This window comes from Dromaius novaehollandiae, chromosome 17 (assembly GCF_036370855.1).
Source record: "Dromaius novaehollandiae isolate bDroNov1 chromosome 17, bDroNov1.hap1, whole genome shotgun sequence".
Lineage (NCBI taxonomy): Eukaryota > Metazoa > Chordata > Aves > Casuariiformes > Dromaiidae > Dromaius > Dromaius novaehollandiae.
The window spans coordinates 2,328,210-2,351,600 of record NC_088114.1 but is presented as its reverse complement, the minus strand read 5'-3'; the positions used below and the strand labels follow the sequence as shown (position 1 = coordinate 2,351,600).

The following is a 23,391-nucleotide window of genomic DNA, read 5'->3' as shown; positions in this document are numbered from 1 at the left end:
TGAGCCCTTGCATATCCGGCTGAGTCCACAGAGCAGCAAAACTGTGAAGTTATTGACCCCCTGTAAAAGTCTCACAGCATAGCCAAAAGCATTTTTACTGTAAAAACTATTTATTTATTCAACATAAAATATCTAGTGTGGAATTAAACTATCCAATGTTGCATCAGTAACAGAAGAACAAAAGGAGTATTTTACAACGAGCTTGATATACACAAAGTTTTTAAACATTAAAATGTGTCCAGCTTAGAAACTGTACATTCAAACACAAGAAAACATTCAACGTTCCTTCGGCAAGCATTTAGGAACACGAAATCATTCCATCAAAGCACACTTGGAGAATTACTTTTCCCACAACAGCTTTGCACATTAATGTATCGGACAGTTAACAAATCTCTGAATCACACAATTCTGTTTGCTCTCAATTTTAACTCAAAATGATCTCACTTTAGTGTTTTAAATGAACCTGCTATATTAATTCCTTCATCAGTGAAAAATACTCGACAGTGTGTAAAACAATCTTTGGAAGCTTATTATATACATCAATGGTGTTGCCATATTAACAAAATATGACTTGTGATTATTTATAGGCTATTGCGTATCAACCCAAATGTTCTTCATTTTTTCAGCGAACACTCCAAAATGTCCTTCCATTATCAATAATATTCACGGACTTGCAAAACCTGAATTTCAGCTCTGTTTCTTAAGCAGCCCAATAGGCTCCTGCTGATTTCAGTGATGTGGGATCAGCTGCTGAGGGCTCCTTCCCATCTTCCTCGACTGAGATGATCCAAAGCCCATGACCGTCAGTGGAAGACTCTCATAGACTTCAGTGAGCTTTGGATCATGCTTTAGGATCACTGTCTTTAAATCAAAACCCCAGAATATGAAGTTGTCTCAGCAGGACCGAGCTTGGCATTTATACCATTATATACATTTTTCAAAGCAGAATTCATATAAAGTGAAAGGCAAAAATGCCTTCCAGGTTTTTTTTAATACTGTAAATGTCACAGGTTAAAACTGAACTACTCAACAGGATGAAAAGGTTTTGCATTACATATATATCTTTAGCTGGGAAATATTTTCTTTGAAGCATACATATGTGCAAGTTTTTTAGATATATATACTTCACCGAAAACTCTCTGAATGCACATTTTGAAGGCCATTGCAATGCAGTCCTTTAAAACTGTTGAATACTGACTCAAAAAAATGAAACAACATGTGCACATTAACACTGGAAAAGCAGAGTTTTAACCAAAGGTGCTCAGTAATAGACAAACTCAGCAGCTAGGCTGAAAAGTCCATGGATTTCATGCACTTTATATTCATTCTCCCCTGCAGTGCAGGCTTACACCCAGCTGAATTCTCCTAGAGGCCCTCCAGTTTTGGGGCATACATCTAACTGTAAGCACAACTAAAGGCAAGCATGCATGACAAGAGAGAGACACACAAGCGCCGGGATGTGCCCCCAGCCAGGTAGGGACTGGCTTTTTCTCATGAGTATCTGTAACCAGCAGGCGGGAGGAGGTGGTAGCCAGAATCGTCATTATAAGGTTACTAGTCCATACCGTGCAAAGCCAGAGCAGGTTTTCTAGCTATCTGGTCACAGGTATGGCCTAGATCTGATCTACACCCATCCAGGGAGTGCTTCTTCAGTAAAAATGTGCTGCCCATCTCTTGCAAATTGGAGGGACAGTCTAAGGGAAACAAGTCATTATTCCTCTACTTTGAGGCAGCAATGAGCTACCCCAGTTGCATAGTACATTAGGGAGAATTATCCAACTGCAGCCTGACAGAAGGAGGTGAAAGGGAATTATCTGCCCCGGCTGTCAGCTCCATGACAGTCCCGTCTGTTTACTGAGGACTGACTGGAACTTGACCTTACTGGAGATTCAGCACACAGGGTATAAACAGAGCAGAGACAAAGATAACAGAACCAACACAAAGCAATAGCCATAGGAACAGACAGTGTGTTTCCATGTCATCAGCCACATCTGAAGCGGGATCCCCTACGAGCTGAATTACATTTTCATATTACTGTGCAAAGGAAATATTTGCCTGCTCATACCAACTGCTTCTGCAGCCCTTCTTTGCAGTCACCATCATAAAGCGGCAGACGAATAGACAGACATTTTGGTGCCTTGTCACAATTTTACTTTTCTCCGCAGAAGATACCCACACACACAACGTCAACAATCTCTTTGGCCTTTTTTGTCAGTCTGAGGTTCCTCAGTTTCTTTAAGGAATTACCCACTTGTACCTTTCCTTCAGTGCTCTAAGCAGCCTAACACATCTTGGAGCGTCATACTGCACTACAGTGTTGCAAATCCCTAAGTGAAAGCTGAACCCCGACTGTGTTCATTTATATTGCACCCAAACACGGACTCAGTGACCTTTTCTTGCCCCAGAGAAAAGGGGCCTGGTTCCCAGAATACCTTAAATATTTTACCGTGCAAAATTTGTTGCACTCTTACCTATATTTATGTGAGACAACTGACCACACATATTATTAAAAATGTATTGCTTCCCACAGCTTAGTGATTAGCATTTAGTCCATCTCACGTACATTTGGTTGTGTGTTCCATAGTCTGGATTCCTGAAAATAAACCGAGACGTGTGGATGAGAAACATCTCCGTTTCCTTACGCATTTCCTCCCTGCGTGTCCGCAAACTCGGAAATCTGTCTCCCTGCGTAGTGACAGATTTCTGACAGACAAGAAGTCCACACACATATGAAGTGTGCTTATCCTCACCTGAACTCTGTTACATCCTCCAGCAAGAGCAGGATCATCAAAATCACCTCCAGGGGCAAGATCTGAAGGAGTGAAGTTGCTCATTTAAGGATGATTGTGGTACGGCTCTTCCCAGGATTTCTGTTCATTTACGACATGATCCCAGCTACATTCCTGTGTCACCAGCTTGACTTTACAGTCGATGTACAATCTGCAGCTATTGAAAAGTTCTGCCCAGCTGTCAGGAACCGGCTTCTGTTGGGAGACACTTGAAAGCAGCTCCATCCAAACTGCTACAAGCAGCTGTTCAGATTGAGGCATTTGTATCAAAAGTTTTGGCTACACCACTGCAGGAACATACTTAGGCAAATTGAGCAGAAACATATCTGGACCCATGCAGAAAACCACAGCGTGCATCTCCACGCACAAAGAGACACCAGTGCAGCTGAAGCGATCTTCACCAAGCAACAGACAAGAGTGCTCAATGTTTCTGGCAATGTTAGAAAAGTCAAATTCTGCTCCAAACCATTAGAATTTATATTTCTTATGTAACATTCCATCTCTGCATCAAATACCACTCTTCACTGACTCAAACTACCTGCCTTGGATAGGGGAAACATTCAGAAAGTAGATTCCAAGCAATCTCTTTTATAGTGCCTGTTAATTCCCAAGGAACAGAACTCATAAGCAAGGGAACTATAAAGCGTTGGTTGGTGTGCTGTTATCACATTTTGTTGTTGTTGATGGCTAAAAAAGTGCAAGGCAGGTATCTAATTCATAAAATCTATTCTGTAGTGTATGGAATCCACCGTGCTCTATGCCAGGTACACAATAAATATTAATCTTTTGCTTTTAGGCATCAAGAGTACATTATTTTAATTACAGCTTATACTGAGTTGCATTCAGTTAGCTATTTGCTTGACACGGGACATTTTAAGCTGAATAGCTGACCATGCAAGCACAACAGACTTAAGAAAAACCCTTCCTGCTAAACTTCAAATGATATCTGGATCAAATGCCTCTTAATACAGAAATAAAATTTTTATGAGTGTGAGCAAAGAGCAGTAGAGACACAATTTGCTTAGGTTCAACCCAAAGTTCCTGCAGTTTGACACATGACATTGGCAGTGACAGTATGGTCAGCTTTCTATGCTCCAGGGTTTGATTTTCTGTGAAACGGATCTTGCTCGTATCAGCCATTCTTTCAGCAGGATTTCACGTCCCATCATTCCTGTGATCCAGAGTTTGACCTGGTGACCCCTGGGGAATGAGATCCTCTCCCAACCATCTCTTGTCCCCATTCTCTGTGGCTAGACTCCTGTAAGCCACGACCTTTTGTTTCAATGGGCAAGAAGCAGGAAGCCACAGCTGCCAGCAGGCAACATCCACTGTAAACCACCAGTGTTAAATAGACAGAAGATTCCAGCATCACCTGCAGAAGAAGAACAGCAGGGAATACAAAAGAGTGCCCTTAAGTCTATCATGGAAAAAAACCACAAATACTAATGTAGTGGTAGAAATTTTAATTACAGTATTGGAAAAAACATTTAACATCCACTGCTGCATACTTTTTTACCCCTCAAGGGTTACACATAGCTATTAAACACTAACAAAATATCCTGGATTACAGGTGCCATCAGATGCTGTTGCCCTTATGTGTTAGACAAGATTTAAGGAACAGAGACATTCAGGAGTCCTTGAAGGAGCCAGTGTCCGTGTAAGGCATTTCTGGCTCCTTCTCCTCCAGATTAAGCTTCCTTAATCTGAATTGTGCCGTTCCCTCTGCCTAAGATCTCCTTCTTCCTTAGTTCAATTTTCCTTTGCATTGTTTTTCACAATATCCTTTCCTATCAGCAATGTTTTTGACCAATTTACAAAACTCAGGAACTCAAGAATTTTCCACCTAGCCTTCTGCAGAGCCACTGCTTCTGAGAAAGGCTTCCAGGTCCTGTCCCTGCAGAGCCTGACTCCTCCAAACTTCCTATCTAGCTCTTTCTGCCTACCCTTAAGGCTTTTAGCCCTCAGGACCTTCGCCTAGGATCTCAAGAAAAACGTTGCACTGCGCCACCCACAGAAACCCCTGTTTCCCACAAATCCCATCTCCAGGTGGGTGGCCCCCAGGGTGTCCTTAATTCCCCCAAGCTGCCTGCTTCTTGGTCATACATCCCCCACTATATGGCCTCTGGACTAAGAGGTAAATTCAGAGACGAGCCTGAACTCTCTCTAAGGGATAGATCATTTTGCGACAGGCATCAACATCCCTCTTTCAACCCCTCCCCTTACAGCAGAAAGGTTGTAACCTTCCATCACCTTTCTGCACCGACAGTCCCCAGAGGAGAAGAGGTTTCACCTGTGCAATGAACGGGGTTATTAGGGCTCCCACCCTGGCCATTCCACTGCAAGTTCCCAGGCCCAAAGCACGAGTGGCTGTCGGATAAACCTGTGAACAAAACGTCAGCCCATTAATCCTTGTGGACAGCTCTCTCCTCTTCCCTCCAATCTCCTAAATCAATGGAAATTACTGAGTGGTACTAGAGAATGTTCTGCTAGACAATTACAATGAGATCATGAACTTATATCCAGGGTTAGATCCATTGTGAAGAGTTCATAAAAAATGATTTTCCCACCATGTTCTCACTCCCCTTAAATATTCTCATTACAAAAACAACCTCCTTACCTCAGGAGTGTAAACATAAGCAGCCTGAAATCCTCCTGAAATAAAAGCTCTTGCAATGAAGAGCAGCACAGTAAGAACATTTCTGTGAGAATAAAAAGGAGAGCAGTGTTTGGGACTGTTCTGTACAATCTGTTTGTTTAACTTGGAGGCAAGTGCAATAAGAAAGCTAAATTTTGTTAGAGAGAGTCCTTTTGTTTTTTAATGAACACTTTGTATTTTTTCTGGACCTTTAATATAACAATGATGCCAAACAATCTGCATTCCCATGAACACATCAGTTTTCTAAGTGTATTCATTCTAACTGACAGCTGTGGCCCACTGAAATAAACAGCACATGCCTAAGATATGAGTGGTGCTAGCAAAGAAATGGCATACATTAGAAAGCAATCAGATTGCATGTTTCCTGTTTAAAAGACATGAAGCTAGGTATCACCTAAATATTTGCAGCTTTGTAAGGTTTCCTATTATTTATATAGTGCCTGAAAAGGTTCAATTCAGAGAGCTCTCCACTGGCTATCATAGCATTTCCTTGTTCTTCTGTCCCAAAGTACAAACATCATTGCATCATTGCACGTGTCACTAAGGCCATATGCAGTTGGAGACACACTCCCAGAACTCAGCTGGAAATCTGGTACCTTTATGATTCAAGGGCAGAGCTGCCAACAGACTTGCCCTTTGGAAAATCTGCATGAAAGGCAGGAAGTACTGAAGGATACAAAAGTGTGAACCCAAGTTCTTTTGAAAGTCATGCCCCACATATCTGCAATGCCAACACCAAGTTCCATCAGTGTTGCTGTATACAGCTTCTAGGTTGTGCAAGTCTTCTAGACTAAGACTTCTGTCTCACCAGCCTGTGCCTACCGCTTCTCACGTAATTGCGTCTCAGTGCTTAGACCACTCATGGCAACAAGTGAAGCGGCTGAAGCAGCTGAACGGGACCAGAGATAGCACTTGGCTGTGAAGCATTACCTTGGTGATCATTATACAGTCAGCCTGAGGAAAGCCTAGGTAATGAATGGCAGAGACAGCACTACATGAACCAGTTACTTAGGCCCCTCACATAAGATAAGATTAAAAGTCATCCAGGGGCTACTCCCTACTGTAAGCTCTTATTTTCCCCTCTGGATTGTTCTTTATGCAAAATTATAGAACAGACAGGATTTCCGCTCTCCTGTTTCTTTTAGTTTCCTTACAAACTCTGGTGAGAAAACCTAACAGCATCCTTTATTCTTTTCCCAGTAGAACATGACCAGCTCCTGGCTTTTCAAACCACCACTTTCAGTCCTCCTGCCACAGTCAAGAGAGAACATGGATCAACCAGTAACAGTTTTTAATTGTCTTTGACTTACCTTCCAACACAGAGAAACAGCAGAAGACTGCAAAACGAGAAGACCAAAAAGGACAGGGCCATGGTTTTCTTGCGGCCTATCCGATCAATAATCCAGAGTGTTACTAACACACCTGCAGAAGGAGGCAAATTCACTATTGGGAATCAAGCACAGGTGGAAGCTGCAGCAGCTAGCTTTTAACACAGGCTGTGTTATTTAGATTTCAAATTTTGTTCTCCCTTTCTTTAAAATACCTCACTGGCAGACGCATTAGGCAGGGGTGCAGGATGAATTGGCCTACCACAGGTATCATGAACAAAACAAGCTCTGCTTCCCAGCCAGTGAGTCTTGCTCCAAGTTCACTGCCCCATTGGCTCATTCGCCCACATGCCTGCACCCTCAGGGGCTACATCCTAATGCAGGAGTGGGAAATCAACTCTGACTTTTGTTGTACTGATTGTTGCAGTGGTTACTCAACCTAATTGCTAAAAATGTCTGCCTTATGTCTCATTGGAATATCTTTTGTTCAACTTCCAACCATTGTTCCCTGCTAATCTTTTTACTACTAGATTTAAGAGCTCTTTAGAACCTTGTATTTTCTTCCAACTAAGTTATTTATATGCTGTCACCAAGTCAATCTGCTCTTTGATAAACCAAATAGATTGTACTCTTTAAGTCTCACAGTGTTTAGTATTTTCTCTTCTGCCATTTCCAGGTCCTTTTAAAAAGTGGAGGCGCAGCAAGCATGGGGATTACTCAACTACCTGTATTGCCAGTGTCATATTCAGAGGTATCACTATTAGTAACAGCTAATTAGGTACTACTATTACTAATAGTAACAGAGGTTACTATTCCTTGCCTACCTTGGTATGTCTCAGGATCGAAGCAGTCCTTTCAGCTATAGCATTAGTCCAAGAGTATATACTGTCTTTTTTGTCCACTGCACTTTTACATGCTTTCAGAATGACTGTTATGCAGGATAGTCCTCACACTAAGTAGGGACTGTGTGTGTATGACAGTCATAGACGTAACTTTTCACCTATTAAATGGCTTCTCTTCGAGCATTTGTCCCTGAAACTACAATCCAGAGCAGTGAAAATATCCTGAACACTGCCTCACAGTATTGATTTCAAACAGATTAATACTTAGGGATCATCTTCTATATCTGAAGAAACAACAGTTATTATATACTAACTATCTTGCTTGTCCTATGTCCTACTGTTCATTGAAATTCAGTGAAATTGACTGAAAACCATGGCTCTGATTGCTGGGGATACACAGAGCTTTAGAAGGCCAGTCCTCCATTGATTCACTACACCCAGGATCCTTTTAAAATAGTTCTGGAAAGTCATTTGTGGATAAAAGTTCAAGTGATTCTGCCCCTTTGACTTAATTGTTACTCTTCCTCTGAATGCCTGACATGTTGCTTGGATGGAAGCCATAGTCAGATGGGCCATTATAACTCCATAAAACAATTACCCGTTATTTTATCTGTAGGGATCACATGGGCAGTGAGGAGAGCTACAGCTACTGTGTGCTGGGGTTCGCCAAATGTATTGGGACCCATCTATCAAGCAGTCCAAGCAAGAAGCCCCAAAGCTGCAGGAAATACACTGGCATTAGGACAGACAGGAGAGCACATTTCATTGCCTGTACTGGTGCCCATTCCAGTCACCCTGATCTACTGGCAATGAAGAACTGGTACTTCTTATTGCCACTTACCTGGGAACTCTGATAGGGTTGTCCAGAGCAGATCAGTGTAATCTTCCTCTGTCAGATACTCACAGGTCAGGCTGCACTTTGCTTTAACTTCTTTCCTTCTACTGGAAACTGTGAAAAAAAAATTAAAAGTATTTTGAATAATGTCTTTTCTGCTCACTTTCCTCTACTCCTGCTGTGCTTTTGTCAGTCTTGCTGCTGAAACTGATAGAACAGATGTACTGAAAAGACTCTGCTGCACAGCAGGTATGTTCTACCTTGAAGACAGAGTTGGAGCTGAACAGTTTATAAAGGGTCTTATTTGTGGCAGGACCTGTGCAACCATCCTCATCAGAATGAAAACTTATATTTTATTATCAGCTGTACAAGCTTAGTTGTTTTTCAGTCCAGGGCTATAATGACAGTGAGCAGAATTACCATCTATAATTCAGTTTCTCCCTACACAAATGGGGATATTAACACTTAATCTACACTTCAAGAGGACAGAACAATACTGTTTCTTTGTAAATACAAGTATTTTTAAAGAATGCCTACCCCTTTCGGGAGGCTAACCAGAGTTAGATCTCTAAATAGCTATTAGACTGTTGTATAAGCTCTGGATCTGCGTCTTCTCCCAGTATTACCCATCTTCTTTCCATAATTTTCCAACTGCCAGACAGTTTTCACTAATCACAAGTGTTCTGAATACATCCATGCCTCCCCTAGGGAATCAAACTTTTTAAGCCTCTTCTTGATGCAGTCAAAGCACTTTTTTAACACAAAAACCTGCAACAGAAATGATCTTATCTTTTCTCTCAGCAGGTATTCACATCTTGAGAACCTGGGAGCTCCACAGCAGCAGCAGCAATCTCTGTTTCAGAAATAATTAGGCCTGTTGAATTTGGAAACTTGCATTTATTCAATCACCCTTTTCTGCAGAAAGAACAACACACTTTCTAGCAGGTTTCCTTTGAAGGCAGCCTTGCTGTTTTACAGTTTGGACTCAGAGACATTGCAGTACCTTTCTTCATTGTGCAGGAAACAAGGAACAATGAATGAATAATGTTTATAATAAGCAAGCTTTTAAATGGATGTCTTAAAATTGGCACTGGCAGCCACAGTCTTTTCCAAACTATCAGCAGAAGGTGATCCAATAATAGACATCCCATCACTTAACAGGGCAGATTTAAAAAGAAGAGATGGACTAGTACTCACTGCTGCAGACATCCCCAGCTTGGAAGAACTCTGTAGTTAATAAAACTAACCCATAATATGAAAAAGCATTGGAAAACCTGCAAGGAAGAAAATGAGAGAGGAAGTCTCAGCTGGTCAAACCTATCATAAACTGCATGAATCAAAACTGAACCCACTGTCTTAGGACTTTCACTAAATGCTACCTCAAAGCTATTTCCTATCAGCATTTAGAAAATGAAAAGGCAATTGGACTTAGAATGTTAGTGATTGGGTGGTTTAATAAATTACAAATCAATACAGGTTTGGGATTTTTTGTGGAGGAAGTTACTGTATTGCAGTGATACTGTAAAGCACCTCCATTAAAAGCCATTTAGGACTGTGCTGGCAGTGAGCCATTTATATCTTCTCTTACCATATAAACCAGAGTAACAATGTGGTCCATCTGAAATGGGGTGTAAAAAGGTCCCTCATTTTCCCTCGGTCTTCCTGTGAGAAAAAAATGGAAATCAGATCAGGGCACTGACTTGTCCTGGATCAGAAGCAGCAGGGTGGCATGGGATAATACACAGTACTGTGCACTACAGTTCAGGACAAGTGTTCAGTCTCAGCTCAGGGCTCTTCAGGTTGTAGAAGCCATACTGGAGCTGGAATCCAAATAAAGAATTCCTCTGCCACGGCGAATTCTCTAGGAGCATAGTGTTATCAAAAACAGTTCATGCACAGGGCAGCCTACTCCTTCACAAGGAAGGTGAGAATTTGTCAAAACAAGGCAGAGCTGGAAAAACATAGACCAAAACTTTGACAGTCCATGGCTGGCATATGATTCATGTGGCTCACAGCCAGCTCCGGTAAATCAGAGCAGCCCCTCAGGGTTTCTGATTTAGGGTAAGGTATTGAGAAACCGCAGGCTGCCCCCCTGCAAGCAGATCCCTCTTAAAGTGAGCGTTTCTTAGATAAAGAGCTCAGGGCTCAGCCCATAAACTTGTGGTTAAGGAAAAGTGCTTTCCCACCTCACCCTGAAAAGAAGATCTTCCAAAATCTGCAGAGCAGTCCTGCACAGCCCATCAATATCACCCTGACTGAAGCAAGCATTTATGAAAGACACAAGCGCTCCAGCCCTCAGTGATCCAGACCTTAGAAAATGAAACCTGCATCTCTGATCAGTAAAGGTGCTGTCCTTATCCACAGGCTCCTGCCTCGCTCTATACTTCTGGTCTGCAGGTCTCCCTCTTGCTGTCCCTGCTTGCCGACTAACTTTTTAACTTTCTTTTCTTAGAAAAGTTTGTTTTGTTCTGTAAATGCACAGCTGCTTTATATGTTGACAGAGATGCTGAAAAGTTGGCCACATAAAGCTAAAACGAAAAGAAGCCCAATGCACTGGTCTGTTAGAGAGATTCACACAGTAATATGCAGCTCAGAAGAACGAACCTGAACTTCTCCATGTATTGACAGTGAACAGGAGCTTGTAGCATTTACACTCTAGAAAATCAGAACTGGACTCAAACTAAAGATATCCAACTAAAGAGTCAAATCCCACATTATCTCAGTCTTCTGTAGTCTCAAGTTTTGATTTTCTTTAATGGTAGGCCCTTAAAGTGAGGTTAAATAATATTAACGCCCACTTTAAAGGCCCTTTTGACTTTCAGAGTTCGTCATGTAAATAAAAATGAGACAGTTTAAATATATATGATAATCTATCAATTTCATTATTGGTTGAGACATTAAACTTAATGCTGATTTGCTTATAAAATTACATATGAATGTAGAACAGTTTCCATTATATCCCACATTATTAATAAACCTGTTACCTGTACGTACCTGTCTGGAAATAATTAATTTTCCCAAAGGCATTGGAGCTCCATTTTCTGTTGCTATCCGCTTTAAAGTGGCAATTGCTTTTTCTTGATTTCCAGATAATACGTCATACCTGGCACTTTCTGGCAGCCACTAAGAGAGTAAAGCAGACCAGATGCACAGTGATGTCGAAAGCACAGCAATAAACAAACTGGGGCTTTTCTTTGTGGGCTTACAGAGGGTAATCTCATTGACTCCAGCAGACACACAAGAAAGGACTACAGAACCAATCTTAAATGATTCAGAGAACTATCTTTCTGCCAAGTGTCAAAATCATCATTAGGTTTTAAGAAACTGCAACTTTCACCATGAAGTCAGAGCTCCGGTTCAAAATCTTCCCCTTCTGTTATCTCATTTTAATTCCCGAGAGGTTTGGCTAGGCACTTTTTCATGTTCTTGACATTATACCTCCTCAGAGGGAATGCCAAAACATCGGGGGCAGACAGCTTAAGGCATTCCAAAATTTGCATTTTTAAACTCTTTTCAAAAGCAAGCAAGTTAATATCTGTGTAACTGTTTGGAGATATTCCTGAAAAACAATGACAGTGTCTAAGGAATAGTAAGAGCAGCTAAGCAACCAAATTTTTACTCAGACAAGGATATTGAGCTCGGAGAAAACTGAGTGATACTATCCAAGGGTGCACTGAAGCTTAGGTTTCACTCATATATGTCCTTATTTAAGAATCTGACCTGCATTCTGCAGCTCTTACCCATGATTTGGAGGGATTTTTTAAATGAACAGTACTAGCACCCTGTTAAAGCAACAGCATTTTCATCATTATTTCAGATGTACCCAAAAAGATACCAAGGGAAAGCTCAAAGCTGTCAGTTCCCTTCAACCAGGTTATACAATACTAGAGAAATGATCACACATTCATCTTCAGAAGAATACTTACAAAACATAGGACAGCGAAGAGCAAAAGTGGGAGAGCAGAAAGAATGAGAAGCCATCGCCAGCCAAGAGTGGGCATCACCAACACTGCTAGGAGGACTTCAAACACAGTCCCAATGGCCCAGAAGACCTGCCAAAGGGAAAAGAAACAGGCACAAATAGGAATAAGACTGCTGAGCTGCCTAAGTCATTACAGCATTGAGCCAGAAGGAGAAAGGGCAAAACTATATTAATGACTCCTTCTTTGTGACATTCCAAAACGTGTTCTCCAGAGACAGTCAGGGAGAGAAATGCCAGAGACATTTCAAATATGTCTCTGGCATATGTGCTAAAGGCACCACTCTACGCAAAGAAATCCAGATACCTCAGAAGGGCTTGCTCTCACGTGGCAGGAGCTCAGTTTTGAAAACGTAGCATCGACTGTCTCTAGACACCTATGTTTAACTGTAGATAGCTTCTCAGAAGGAACAGGCTCATCACAGGGTTTTCCTAAGCAAAATGACTATCAAAATCTGTCTATGGGTATAATTCCCAGGTACTGTAGTGAGATTTATGGTGTTTTTTTTCCTTGCCAAAACCAGGCTACCAAAGTCTCAGAGCTTGGCCTGCAGATGAAAGAAGGAATTGATATCTTCTTAGTAAATAGTGGAGCTGGCACCCTGTTGCATATCCTATCCACGCAGCATTATTCCCCTTTGCATTAGGTATCTGCACAAGGACTAGCTTCCTTTTCCTGTTAGCTCACTATTTAACACTTAGAATATATTTCTAGTCCCACAGATCCAGTGTTGCTTGGAGGCAGCCAAACTGTGACAGAACAAAAGTGATACAAAAAGAAGTAATTCATCTACTGAACCCTATTTACTAAAGATTAAGCAACTGAATGTAGGACCAGGCAACAGTTATCTTAGAAGGCTGAGTTTGTAACTGAGAAGCTGTTTCAGTTCAGGAAGGTTTGGATTTCACAAGGATGCTCCTTCCAAGCTGACTGATGCAGACAAGTAATAGTACTGTTCTCTGCTCAATAGTTGCACTGGGAGCCCTTCAACCATCCATTGAAGGGCTGTAAATTTTGTGAGAAACTCTTTATAGTGTGAAATTCTGCTCTCTGTGACTTTGATACATTTGGATTGAATCTGGAGGGCTGAATTTAGCCCTGCATTTACTGAGCAGTCAGTTCTCCATTATCCATTATTGAGCTGTAGATTAATTGCACCGGGCAATTAGGACACAGCCAAACGGCTCCCCGTGTGCTATCCTCAGAAGGGCTGGGTGCTTGGTACTGGTTCTGGGAGCACTAGACTTAGTGCTGGAGAGCAGGATGCAGACATACCCGAGCTAGCTCCATGTGAGCATTTACCTCAGAAAACAGGGGAGAATGATGCTGACACAACTACGCTGGCTTGGCACAGAATAAATCCAGAAACACTGGGACACAAAGGGCTGGTTCTGTAGGTACAAATCTTAGCAGGACTGTGGAACACAGCGCAGACTCTCCTGATGTGGCTCTGCATGAGCCAGCTGAGGCTGGGAAGGAGCACAGCAGTAACTCAGGCAACACTGCATGCAAGGTGATTTGCAGAAAGGCAGATTTAGCAGCCAGAGTGGAGCATTGCAAGAATGCATTATGTTGCTTCAGGACCTGAGCTAGCACTAGTGCAACTAGGAAGTTACCCTGGACTATTGGACTTGCTCACTCGAGTCAGTACTAGTTCAGGGTGTTCTGCACACCATCATTCAACAATGTCACAGGCATTTTTCCACATTACACTTTGACTGCATACACCAGTCACCTAATCCATGGAGGTCTTGCATTCTCTATGCTTTTGCTTTATGAGGGCAACCTCAGCTCCACACTAACTTGGATAAACAAGATCTGATTGTAGTTGGGTGTGAGATTTCTATAGTCAGTGGGATTGAATGGATGTAACCAAAAGCACAATTTGGCCCTCTAGGGACCAGTACACATAGCTGGAATGCTCACCTCTATTAATAAAATGCATTTTGCTCTGGCTTTCATTGGAAGGAATTCAGCATATAAGGTTACCCTGTAAAGAGTGAACATTGAGAAAAATATCATGTTAGCACATTGAGAAAAACAACATGTTAGTACACTGAAAGATGTTCAGATGTTTGTTCTGCTTTTTATTAAAACTGCCAAACCCAGAGTAGTAACACAAAACCCTCCTTAGTCCTCAGAGCCAGCAAGACTGGACACTGGTTCAGACTCCCCTTTCTACATCAGAACAATCCCCTTTAGTTCATCATTGCAATGGAGGAGAGAATTTGCTCCTTTCATGTGACTTTGTAACCTTATAGTCAAGTTAACTAAATCTAGCAGTTCTTGGTGCATATGTTTTCATAACCCTGCTCCAGTTGAGATGGACACTGTCCCTGTATTTTCAGTGTGGTCAGCATTCAACACATAAATCTTGATGGGTAAGGTTTTTCTTCAGGGCTTTACAACTGGCTCAGAGAATTTCACATCAGTCTACTCTGCCAGGTTTCAATTCTCCAGGAGGTGAACACTTTCAAGGTCTGATTGTGTTGCTGGTATTAAATAATTTGCATTCTTTTATTGTGGGAATTTAAAAAGAAATCATCTTAGTCAGCAGAATCTTTGTTTCATGATTATGCGAAAGGATAATAAACTGGAATGGTACAGTTACTGTGTGAGTATTTCCTGAGGATGAATGAAAGGGCCAGCAGCTAGTTAAAGTTCTCATGTCTTCTTCAAAAAGTCTGGGAAGACTTGTAGTTCTTTGCTCCTACTCTATTTGCATTCCATTGACTAATCCTGTTTCTGCCTCTAAACTCCTTGGGCTTCCTTTGATGTTTGTGACAAAACTCCTACTAACTTGACAAGTGGTGGATTGATCTCTGATTAACTTTCCAAAACTCACTTTGTTGAAATATAAAGCTGTGCACAGTATTATATTAAATTGGTGATTAAGAGGAGAAGGAAGTAGAATCACATGCCATGAAATGTAGAGTAGTCCCTTACACATTGCAGCAGAAAAAGCAGAGGGCAATTAATGCTGTAGAGAATTGGGTTTTTTTTTTAAGAGAATGCTTGTATCTTCGCAAGTCTGGATGCTGGTACTGTGAATATTCATATTCAGTATTACATAATATCTCACAGGAGATTCCCAGTGGAGGCCAACCAACAGCTTCTCAGGTGCTGCTCCTACACGTGTAAATAAATGGATATCTGCTATAGTCAGTTAATTTGTTATTGTTGGATGCATTCTTTTTAATAGCACTTTCATAATATCTCTATCTCACATCCATTACAGAACTCAATAATACAATTTATAAATATACCCATGTCATTCCATCCAAATTCAGCCACTCATATCCAGTGTTAAATAGCCTACTTAAAAATATATAAAGGAGCTATTTTTATTGCTTCATATATATTTATTGTCAAAGGAATCACTGTTATAGTTATAGCAAGAAGCAGGAGTCTTAGGAGCAATGGAATCTACTGTTCCATTGGGGCTCTGTGGAACAACACTAAAATGTGTTTGCAGTACAAGGCATTACTAACTCTGACGCTTTGTCTTTGTTGTTCTGCCTCACTCCAATTGCACTCACTTGGAACTGCATGGCAGAAACTGCCTCATCATTAGTCAATATAAGACAGACTAAGGACTCTCCTATTTTACATACACTTTGTTCTTTCATGCAGCTCCTAAAGGGGGGCAGGAAAGCAGTAAAAGAAAATCAATAATATTGTGATGCTCCATCTGAGCTCTGGATCTTTTATCTGGATTACTGGCAATGGCAATAGAAAAGACAGGATATTGCCTTCCTTTGTGAAGAAGTCTATGAGCCATCAATCAAAGTTAGGCTCTGATTATTCTGAAATAGCACCTCCATCGGGCAAAATATCAATTATTAATAAGGATAAAAGACGACACAGAGAGGCAATGGCTATACTCTTCCTTTTCCATTTATAATTAAAAGCCTAGAGTAGACTAATTTATTGCAGGTGGAAAATTTAGAGATCCTTCTCTTCAGTGAATGGAATAATGGAGTAACAGAGAAATAACCTGATGCTACATTCTCATTAGGGATGCGTCTGAGCCATCAAGATATCTGAAGTGCTCCAGGTTTGAGCTCTTTGGCTTTGGAATTCTAGTTCAGGTTCATATGCGAAAGTTCAAGCTCTGATTGAACAATAATCCGAAGTTTTACAAAGTATCAGGACTATACCTCTCAGCTATACCTCTAATGGCTGCTGTTTAGGTCATGACCTATCTTGGAGCAAGTCCACATCATCCCTTTTAGACTCCCCTGATACAATCTGGAAATGCAGTGTTTAAGCACAGCTACAAAATGTTATGTCTGTTTTTTCAGCCACTGCTAGGTGGGCTGGTCGAGTCTCATTTTCACGCTGGTAGACCTGAGGGAACGAAAGCAGCTTAATAGGACTTAGGGCACATAACACATTACATTTAGCCAGCCAGCTTTTTCACATAGAAGTCACTGGAGATTTGAATCATCTCACTGACGTATCAGATATCTTCAAAGCCCTCTCAGAGTTTAATATACTAGTTCCAAAATATTTAGTGAAAAATAGGTTCAGGGGCAACTAAATAGAGGGACATCTTCAATTTGACACAACAGTTTACTGAAAATGAAGCAAAAAAGATAGAAAAGAGAAAGTTTGGACTTGTGAATATTTACTTACGACTGAGGCACTCCTCCAATCCCAAAGCCCACCAGGCCTCTCAGCACCAAGATCCAGCTATACACCGGCGCAAAACCACTGAGGATCCCGTAATAGAGCGTCCATAACACACTGATCTTTAGCCCCTGTATTTAACAAACAAGCACAGGGAAAAGAAAGTCTCTGCTGTAAGAAAAATTCACAAAATATAAACTACAGTTTCAAAACCAGAAGGTGCAGAAAATCCTCTAGGATGCTATTTCTGCAAGCCCAATAGTTAAGTTTCCCAAAGAATGGTCAAAAGTGGCAATGGTGGTCCCAGAACAGTTGCATGATGTAACAGTAGATGATGCATGTATGTGCCCGAGCACAAAATCCATCCATTTGTACAAGCAATCCACTTAAGTGATTTGCTGTATTGCACCCAGACTCTCATAGAGACTTTTACAACAAAAACATACTTCACTTGGTAATGCAGTCAGGCCATTGCTTATTTTAGCTTTTATTTTTCTTACTTTCGATTTTCTGCTACCTCTTCCAAATTTCTGCCTTTTTGTTTCACAGGGGATCAGTTCTGGGTCTACTTAACTCTGCTTCATGCATGTGGACTATGGCATTTGTGAATATCATGCACTGAAACATGCATAGTGCAGCAATACTAGAATCTATTCCAGTAGGACCCGGAGACTTACTGTTTTTCTCCCATACTGATCTGAAATGTTTCCCCACAGAGTAGAACTGGACATCATTCCCACAAACACCACCTACGAAACACCAGAAAAAATCTTCCCCTTAACAAAAAGACAAGGTAAAATTTCTATATGACAGTTAAGAGGACACAATTTTACAATGAAAATAGAAAACTTAAGCACTAGCAATACAGCAAAATGTTTAGGTGTTTTGGGTCCATTTCCTTTGCAGTAGAGACTATCACAGATAATTATTCACATAGTGGGATTTTTCCAAAGTCACTCAGCATCAGCCTATCTTCACTTCTATTAACTTGAAAGGGAGATTGCTATTGGGCAGCAGGGGGGATGAGTTTCAGTGGAGCATTCAAACCAAGATCTCTCAACTTTTTCCAGTGATGGCCTCATTTCCAGTTGTTACTTTGCCTCTGTTGAGGTCAGGAATTCAAACACAACATAAATATACTGAATGCCTGTCGGGCTACTTGTCATTGTCTCACCCTTACTTAAGGTCTCAACTGTTAGCTTGGGAACTACTGAACCAGACCAGGGCTGAATATTTTCAGACTTTTGATAAATGGAAAGAAAATGAATTACAAAAATGACTGGAGAGTGCAATTTGCTGCTAAATGGAAATCTTGTCTTGTTTTCTTTTTGTTTTTTCTCCTGAAGGGTTTTAATATCCCACAAGATTTTTTTCATCTGCTTCACAGCAAGGTCCCATAAAGCGTTTCATTAGCACTACTGAGGGGACAGACAACTGTGCTATGGAGACAGGAAGAAGTGCCAGGGCTGGAGAGAGGAAGCAACTAGGCACCCCTCAAGTCATCCTTGCAATTAAAAGATCCATTCAGTGAAAAAAATAGTTTGAATGTGCACTCTGGTATTACACACATTACGAGCCTAGTCCTGCAAGATGCTAAGTTCTCTAGTTTCAATGAGCCTATTCATGATTAAAAGCTGATCAGTGTTGCTTAAGGTCTTTGCAGGACAGAGCTGTTCGAGGAACCCAGTGCTGATGCAGTATGTCTCAGCAGAGAGACATATCAAAGAAATCATATCATGCCCTCTACAGTGGTGACACCAAAAGGTATAGTTTATTCTGCAGATGGAGAGAGGAATGAAATCCTGCCCAGTGAAGGTAATGGCAAAAAACCCATATGTTTCCCCTATCAGTGCATTAAAATCATAGGAATTTTGTCTGAGAAAGAAGTGTATACTCAAGTGATAAGTGGGGTAGGAAGTAGTGTCTGTTTGTCAAATCATTGTTTGAATGATCACCTTTCTCTCATATTCTTTGACTCTTTCTTTCTGACTTTGGTCACAAAAAGCGAAACTGTGCTGAGCTGAAAGAGCAAATAAGACTCACCTTCAAACGGGATAGCTGCATTCAATTTTGAGAAAGAACATTATTTTAAGTGATTTAAATCTATTGAACATTTTGACCAATTAACACAATAATACAACTGGCATCAAAAGCTACAGGAAAAAGAAACGTTTTATGAGTTGAAGTGCATGCCACACGACAGTGACATATACTGAGAGAAGGTTCCCAAAACTAGTTTTCTTCTCTCTAAAGGCATAGCATGGTTCCAGCATCATTGCACGATTCTTACTGGTAGTATTATAAGGGCTCTGCTTGCAAAGGTCATTGGATCATCCACCTCGAAAAGCAATTGCATACTCTTTCTCATGGCTCCCAATCTGTCTATATACAAGGGAGCTTAAATGTGGTGAAAGAGAAAGAATTTCAAAAGAGATGGCCAGAATTTACCAATCATTTTTTCAATTGATCAAATGGTTCGAATTTTGAGTCTGGGTCAATTTCCTGGATATTACATGAAACGTGGAACCTGAAACTTGGAAAATCTCCTCAGTTCTCACTTAGTTTCATTTCTTAAAGCCCTGGCTTTTAAAAAAGGCTTCTAAATTCTTTTAAGCCAAAGGCAACCTGCAAAGGCCATGAACAGATTTAACTTTGGAATATAAAGCATAATGTCTGAATAACAATGAGTGGAAAAACCTTACAGAACACAGGAGCTGTCAGTTATTTTTCCTACCGATGTGAGCAATGCAACCTGCCAGCTTGGTAATCGCCACTCACAATGAAGCTGAGGAGCTAGGATACTTAGAATCATCATTTCCATAGCATCTGCCATCTAGAAGGGTAAAAAAGACACAAAAATAAATAATTGCCTGAAAATTAGATTGACATAGCAGTTAATAATACATCTTGAAATTAGCCTTGTTACACTCCAGACACTGTTATCCTAAAATATACTTCAGCAGACATAGCATTTAATGCTTTAGAAGTAGCCGAAAAGAGAAAACAAAGTCCATCTTTCTGTTCCTGATACTAAGGTTAAAACTAGAACTACTGGGTAGCTGTTCAGCTGAAACAGACTACAAGAATGATATATTGACTAATATAGAAAACAGAGAACTTAGCTAATGTGATAAATGTGGTAAAATCACTGGATGAAAACTGAGATCTGCTCCTGTAGGAGTAGCCTGGTACCCCTTCCATTTGAAACAGAATTCTCTATATGGAATAGAGAATCAAAACTATTTTTTTCATGATGATTTATAAGTTCAGAGAAAGAAAAACCAATCAGTTATTCATTACCCCAACAAAACAAGTTTGAGTCCAGCTGTCATTTTAGGATTTCAAGTAAAATTCTTTCTTCATTGTAAATTGGTCTGTTTGGGGACTTTTTATCTGCAGAGAATGGCTACCTTATTTGAAATCACTGGGGTTCCCTAGCTGATGATCATGCAATTGATCTTGACAATAATTACTTGCCCATGCTAATCCAGTAATAACAGAGAGTTTCCACTGGAACTTTCCAAATCCAATGGCTTCCACCGCATCTTCCACCATAAAAGTATCTAGAAAGAAAACAATTCTAGTGCAGAAGTGTGTTCCTTTCCTAGTAAAAGACATACCTTGAGACAGTATTTTCTACGAATGCAGTTATTCATTAATTGGGTCGTCTACTTAGATGTAAAATAAATAACTGGGAGATCTACTCAGCTTTTATATAGTTCCTACTCAGGCAAATCTCCCTGTTCTTCAAGAACCGTGCTAAAGACAAAACAATTCTAAATATTCATAGAATTTTTCATTTGATTCACATAGCAGTAAATCAGTGTAGCACCAATGACTTCAGCACACTTCCAAGCTTCGACTCCTGGGAGCGATTTCACCAGCCACTGAATTGCAGCTTCCTGATGAGATGTATACGAGCTGTTTAACAGCACATAGCAATAACACACATGAGATGGAAAGTGCAAAAAATATTTGATTGAACTAAAAGTCACACTGTAATTATTTGAATCAAGAATTTTCTCAGGACGTATAAATCTTAAAACATAGTTTTGTTAAAAATGCTGATGGTTGTTTCCCACAAACTATCATGACCTCATTATCTTGTCTTATCTGAAGAATCTGAAATATCTCAAATTCATTTGCTCAAATGCAAAATGCATCAAGATCTTAGTAAGTCCCTGGGAAAACAGTCATCTTACCAAATTTTAGTATGCCTTGGGCTAAGACAAAAACACCACTTGTTATATCTTTTAAATTGGTGTTGTCTTCACGGCAGTCAGCACTCCTCTCCTAGGCGGAAGGCAAAGCCTGCGATGTTCATTCATTCTCTCCCTCTTGTCCTCTAGGCAAGTGGGAGACAGGAGCACTGTAGAGGCTTCATGCTCAGCCTTGAAGGTGAATCACATGTATCTGCTCCAGTAAACTTGGCAATGTTTTAGGAGCACTGATCAGTTCTGAAGGAATTTACCTAAACCTCCTATATGAAATAGGTGATGACAACTGGATATACAACTCCTTAAAAGTGTCTAGTCCTGATAACATCAAAACAAACATATAAAGCAACCCTCAGAGGACAATGCAGGTAAATCATGATTTTCAAGTATAACAAAATTTGCCTGTGTTACTGTTTCTTTCTTTGATCTGGGAATCTTTTACTTCTCCAAACCCAATGTATTCTGCTTGGCTGATACATGACTGAAATGAAGAAGCCACGTCTTTTTCTTTAAGGGAAATCAGAATCCTGCTCACCATCAGTTGGGTTGGCAAATTCCTTTGGCACTGCCGCTCCATCCTCTAGCTCGATAGCCTCTAGTTCCGTCCGAACACCTTCAATCTGAATTTCATGTTCTCCTGAAATTGCATCCTCATCTGACCTTGAACTCTCCCCAGTGCGGCGAAACTTGACCACCCTAAGAATACAGAAACAAGATGTAATACTTTGGTGTGTCTCTTCCAGGCTGAAGCTGTGCTTGGTTAGTTTTGAAACCATATTTGGTCAAACAGCAGCCAGGTTCCTCCCTCTCCCCGGTTTAACATTCACAAAGAAGGCTTGTACAGTAGCCTTTTGGTTGCTACTGGCTTTGGAAAAACTGGGAGGTACATTGCTATGTGATGCAGCCATCGTTTGTGTGCAAATAGGATGTTATCCATTCTAATTGTTCAAATAATCTCTATGGAGCCATCACTGTGGTAACAATACCCTGCTACTGCAGAGCTTAAAACACAACCCCCCACACACACAAAAACAAATTAAAACAAACAAACATTAATCGAACTCCAAGCAAAACAGATTTGTTTTGTATCATGTTCTGGTACATGAGCTCTTCTCTTGGAAGCAAAAGTGCTGGACATGGGAAACCTCACTTTCAAATGAAGTAAGTACTGGAAATCAAACGGTTTCTTAAAATACAGGTATTTAATTAATTACATAATGTAAAAGACTCCAGTTCAGTTTAAAACATTCAGAGATAAAAGCAATCATATTTATAGTCACAGAAGCATCATCAACATCAAAGAAAAAACTTAGTCAATTTACTGAATTATCTTATGAATCCTATTTCATTAAGTAATGTTTAACTACCTGCCAAATTTCAGGACTTTTGCTTCTGCTAGGACACAAATCACTCTTATGAAAAGTGTCGAAAGTTAAATTTGGGTTCTTCCTACAAGGACAACGCATCTGAAGTTCAATGACATAGCTATGTCTAATTCACAATAAATATCTAGGCACACAAAAAATGGTTCACATTAAATACGCATCATTTTGTCATGTTCTAACTTACATGTTCTTATAACTTTATATGTTAGCAGGAGCACTTAAATGTAAAACAACACATATTCATACAGTGGTCTGCATATACTCTTCTCCATGTACAGGTACAAGAAGTGAACTATTTTGATACTTATGTGCTACTTTAAAGACAGGCAACACACAATGCATGGATGGACTGAGTCCAACGCTGAGAAGTTCTCCTCTCCCATAGAGGAGGATCCTTAACTCCCAAAGAAATGAGGAAATCGCAGCAGCTTCCCAGCTTCAGGATATACTTACACTAGCCATTATCTTAATTCTTGATAAAAATTTGGCAAGTTAAATTATTACATTATATCATTACTTCTAATTTTGACTAGGTCTTTAGTCATTCCATAGTTTGACATACTTCCAGGAATGTGCCTATGTAGAGAAAGTGAAAAGAAGAAAGAACTTCAGTGTCAGTCTCTGCAGTAGGCAATTTAAAATCTGCTCAGTGGTTTGGAGGTGTCTCCTGGGAAGGGAAGTGGTCATGAGTCTCTTCTGCTCTGTGTGGCAGCAGGGAAAGATCACC

The 23,391-nt window shown here is 40.5% G+C and overlaps 1 protein-coding gene across 1 annotated transcript in view; it reads right to left on the bottom strand.

Moving 5' to 3' along the window:
* Positions 1 to 257: 257 nt before the first annotated feature.
* Positions 258 to 23,391, bottom strand: part of SVOP (SV2 related protein) — a 31,173-nt gene continuing 8,039 nt past the window's right edge. The window contains exons 3-17 of the mRNA XM_064521888.1: positions 21,815 to 21,975; positions 20,540 to 20,625; positions 19,797 to 19,895; positions 17,740 to 17,811; positions 17,069 to 17,193; positions 14,357 to 14,420; positions 12,377 to 12,502; positions 11,445 to 11,573; positions 10,039 to 10,112; positions 9,648 to 9,724; positions 8,457 to 8,564; positions 6,756 to 6,867; positions 5,407 to 5,488; positions 5,080 to 5,169; positions 258 to 4,161 (exon numbers count right to left, since the gene is read on the bottom strand). Of these exons, the coding sequence (XP_064377958.1) occupies positions 3,955 to 4,161; positions 5,080 to 5,169; positions 5,407 to 5,488; positions 6,756 to 6,867; positions 8,457 to 8,564; positions 9,648 to 9,724; positions 10,039 to 10,112; positions 11,445 to 11,573; positions 12,377 to 12,502; positions 14,357 to 14,420; positions 17,069 to 17,193; positions 17,740 to 17,811; positions 19,797 to 19,895; positions 20,540 to 20,625; positions 21,815 to 21,975 (1,612 nt within the window). The 3' untranslated portion in view covers positions 258 to 3,954. The remainder of the gene's footprint in view (positions 4,162 to 5,079; positions 5,170 to 5,406; positions 5,489 to 6,755; positions 6,868 to 8,456; positions 8,565 to 9,647; positions 9,725 to 10,038; positions 10,113 to 11,444; positions 11,574 to 12,376; positions 12,503 to 14,356; positions 14,421 to 17,068; positions 17,194 to 17,739; positions 17,812 to 19,796; positions 19,896 to 20,539; positions 20,626 to 21,814; positions 21,976 to 23,391) is intronic.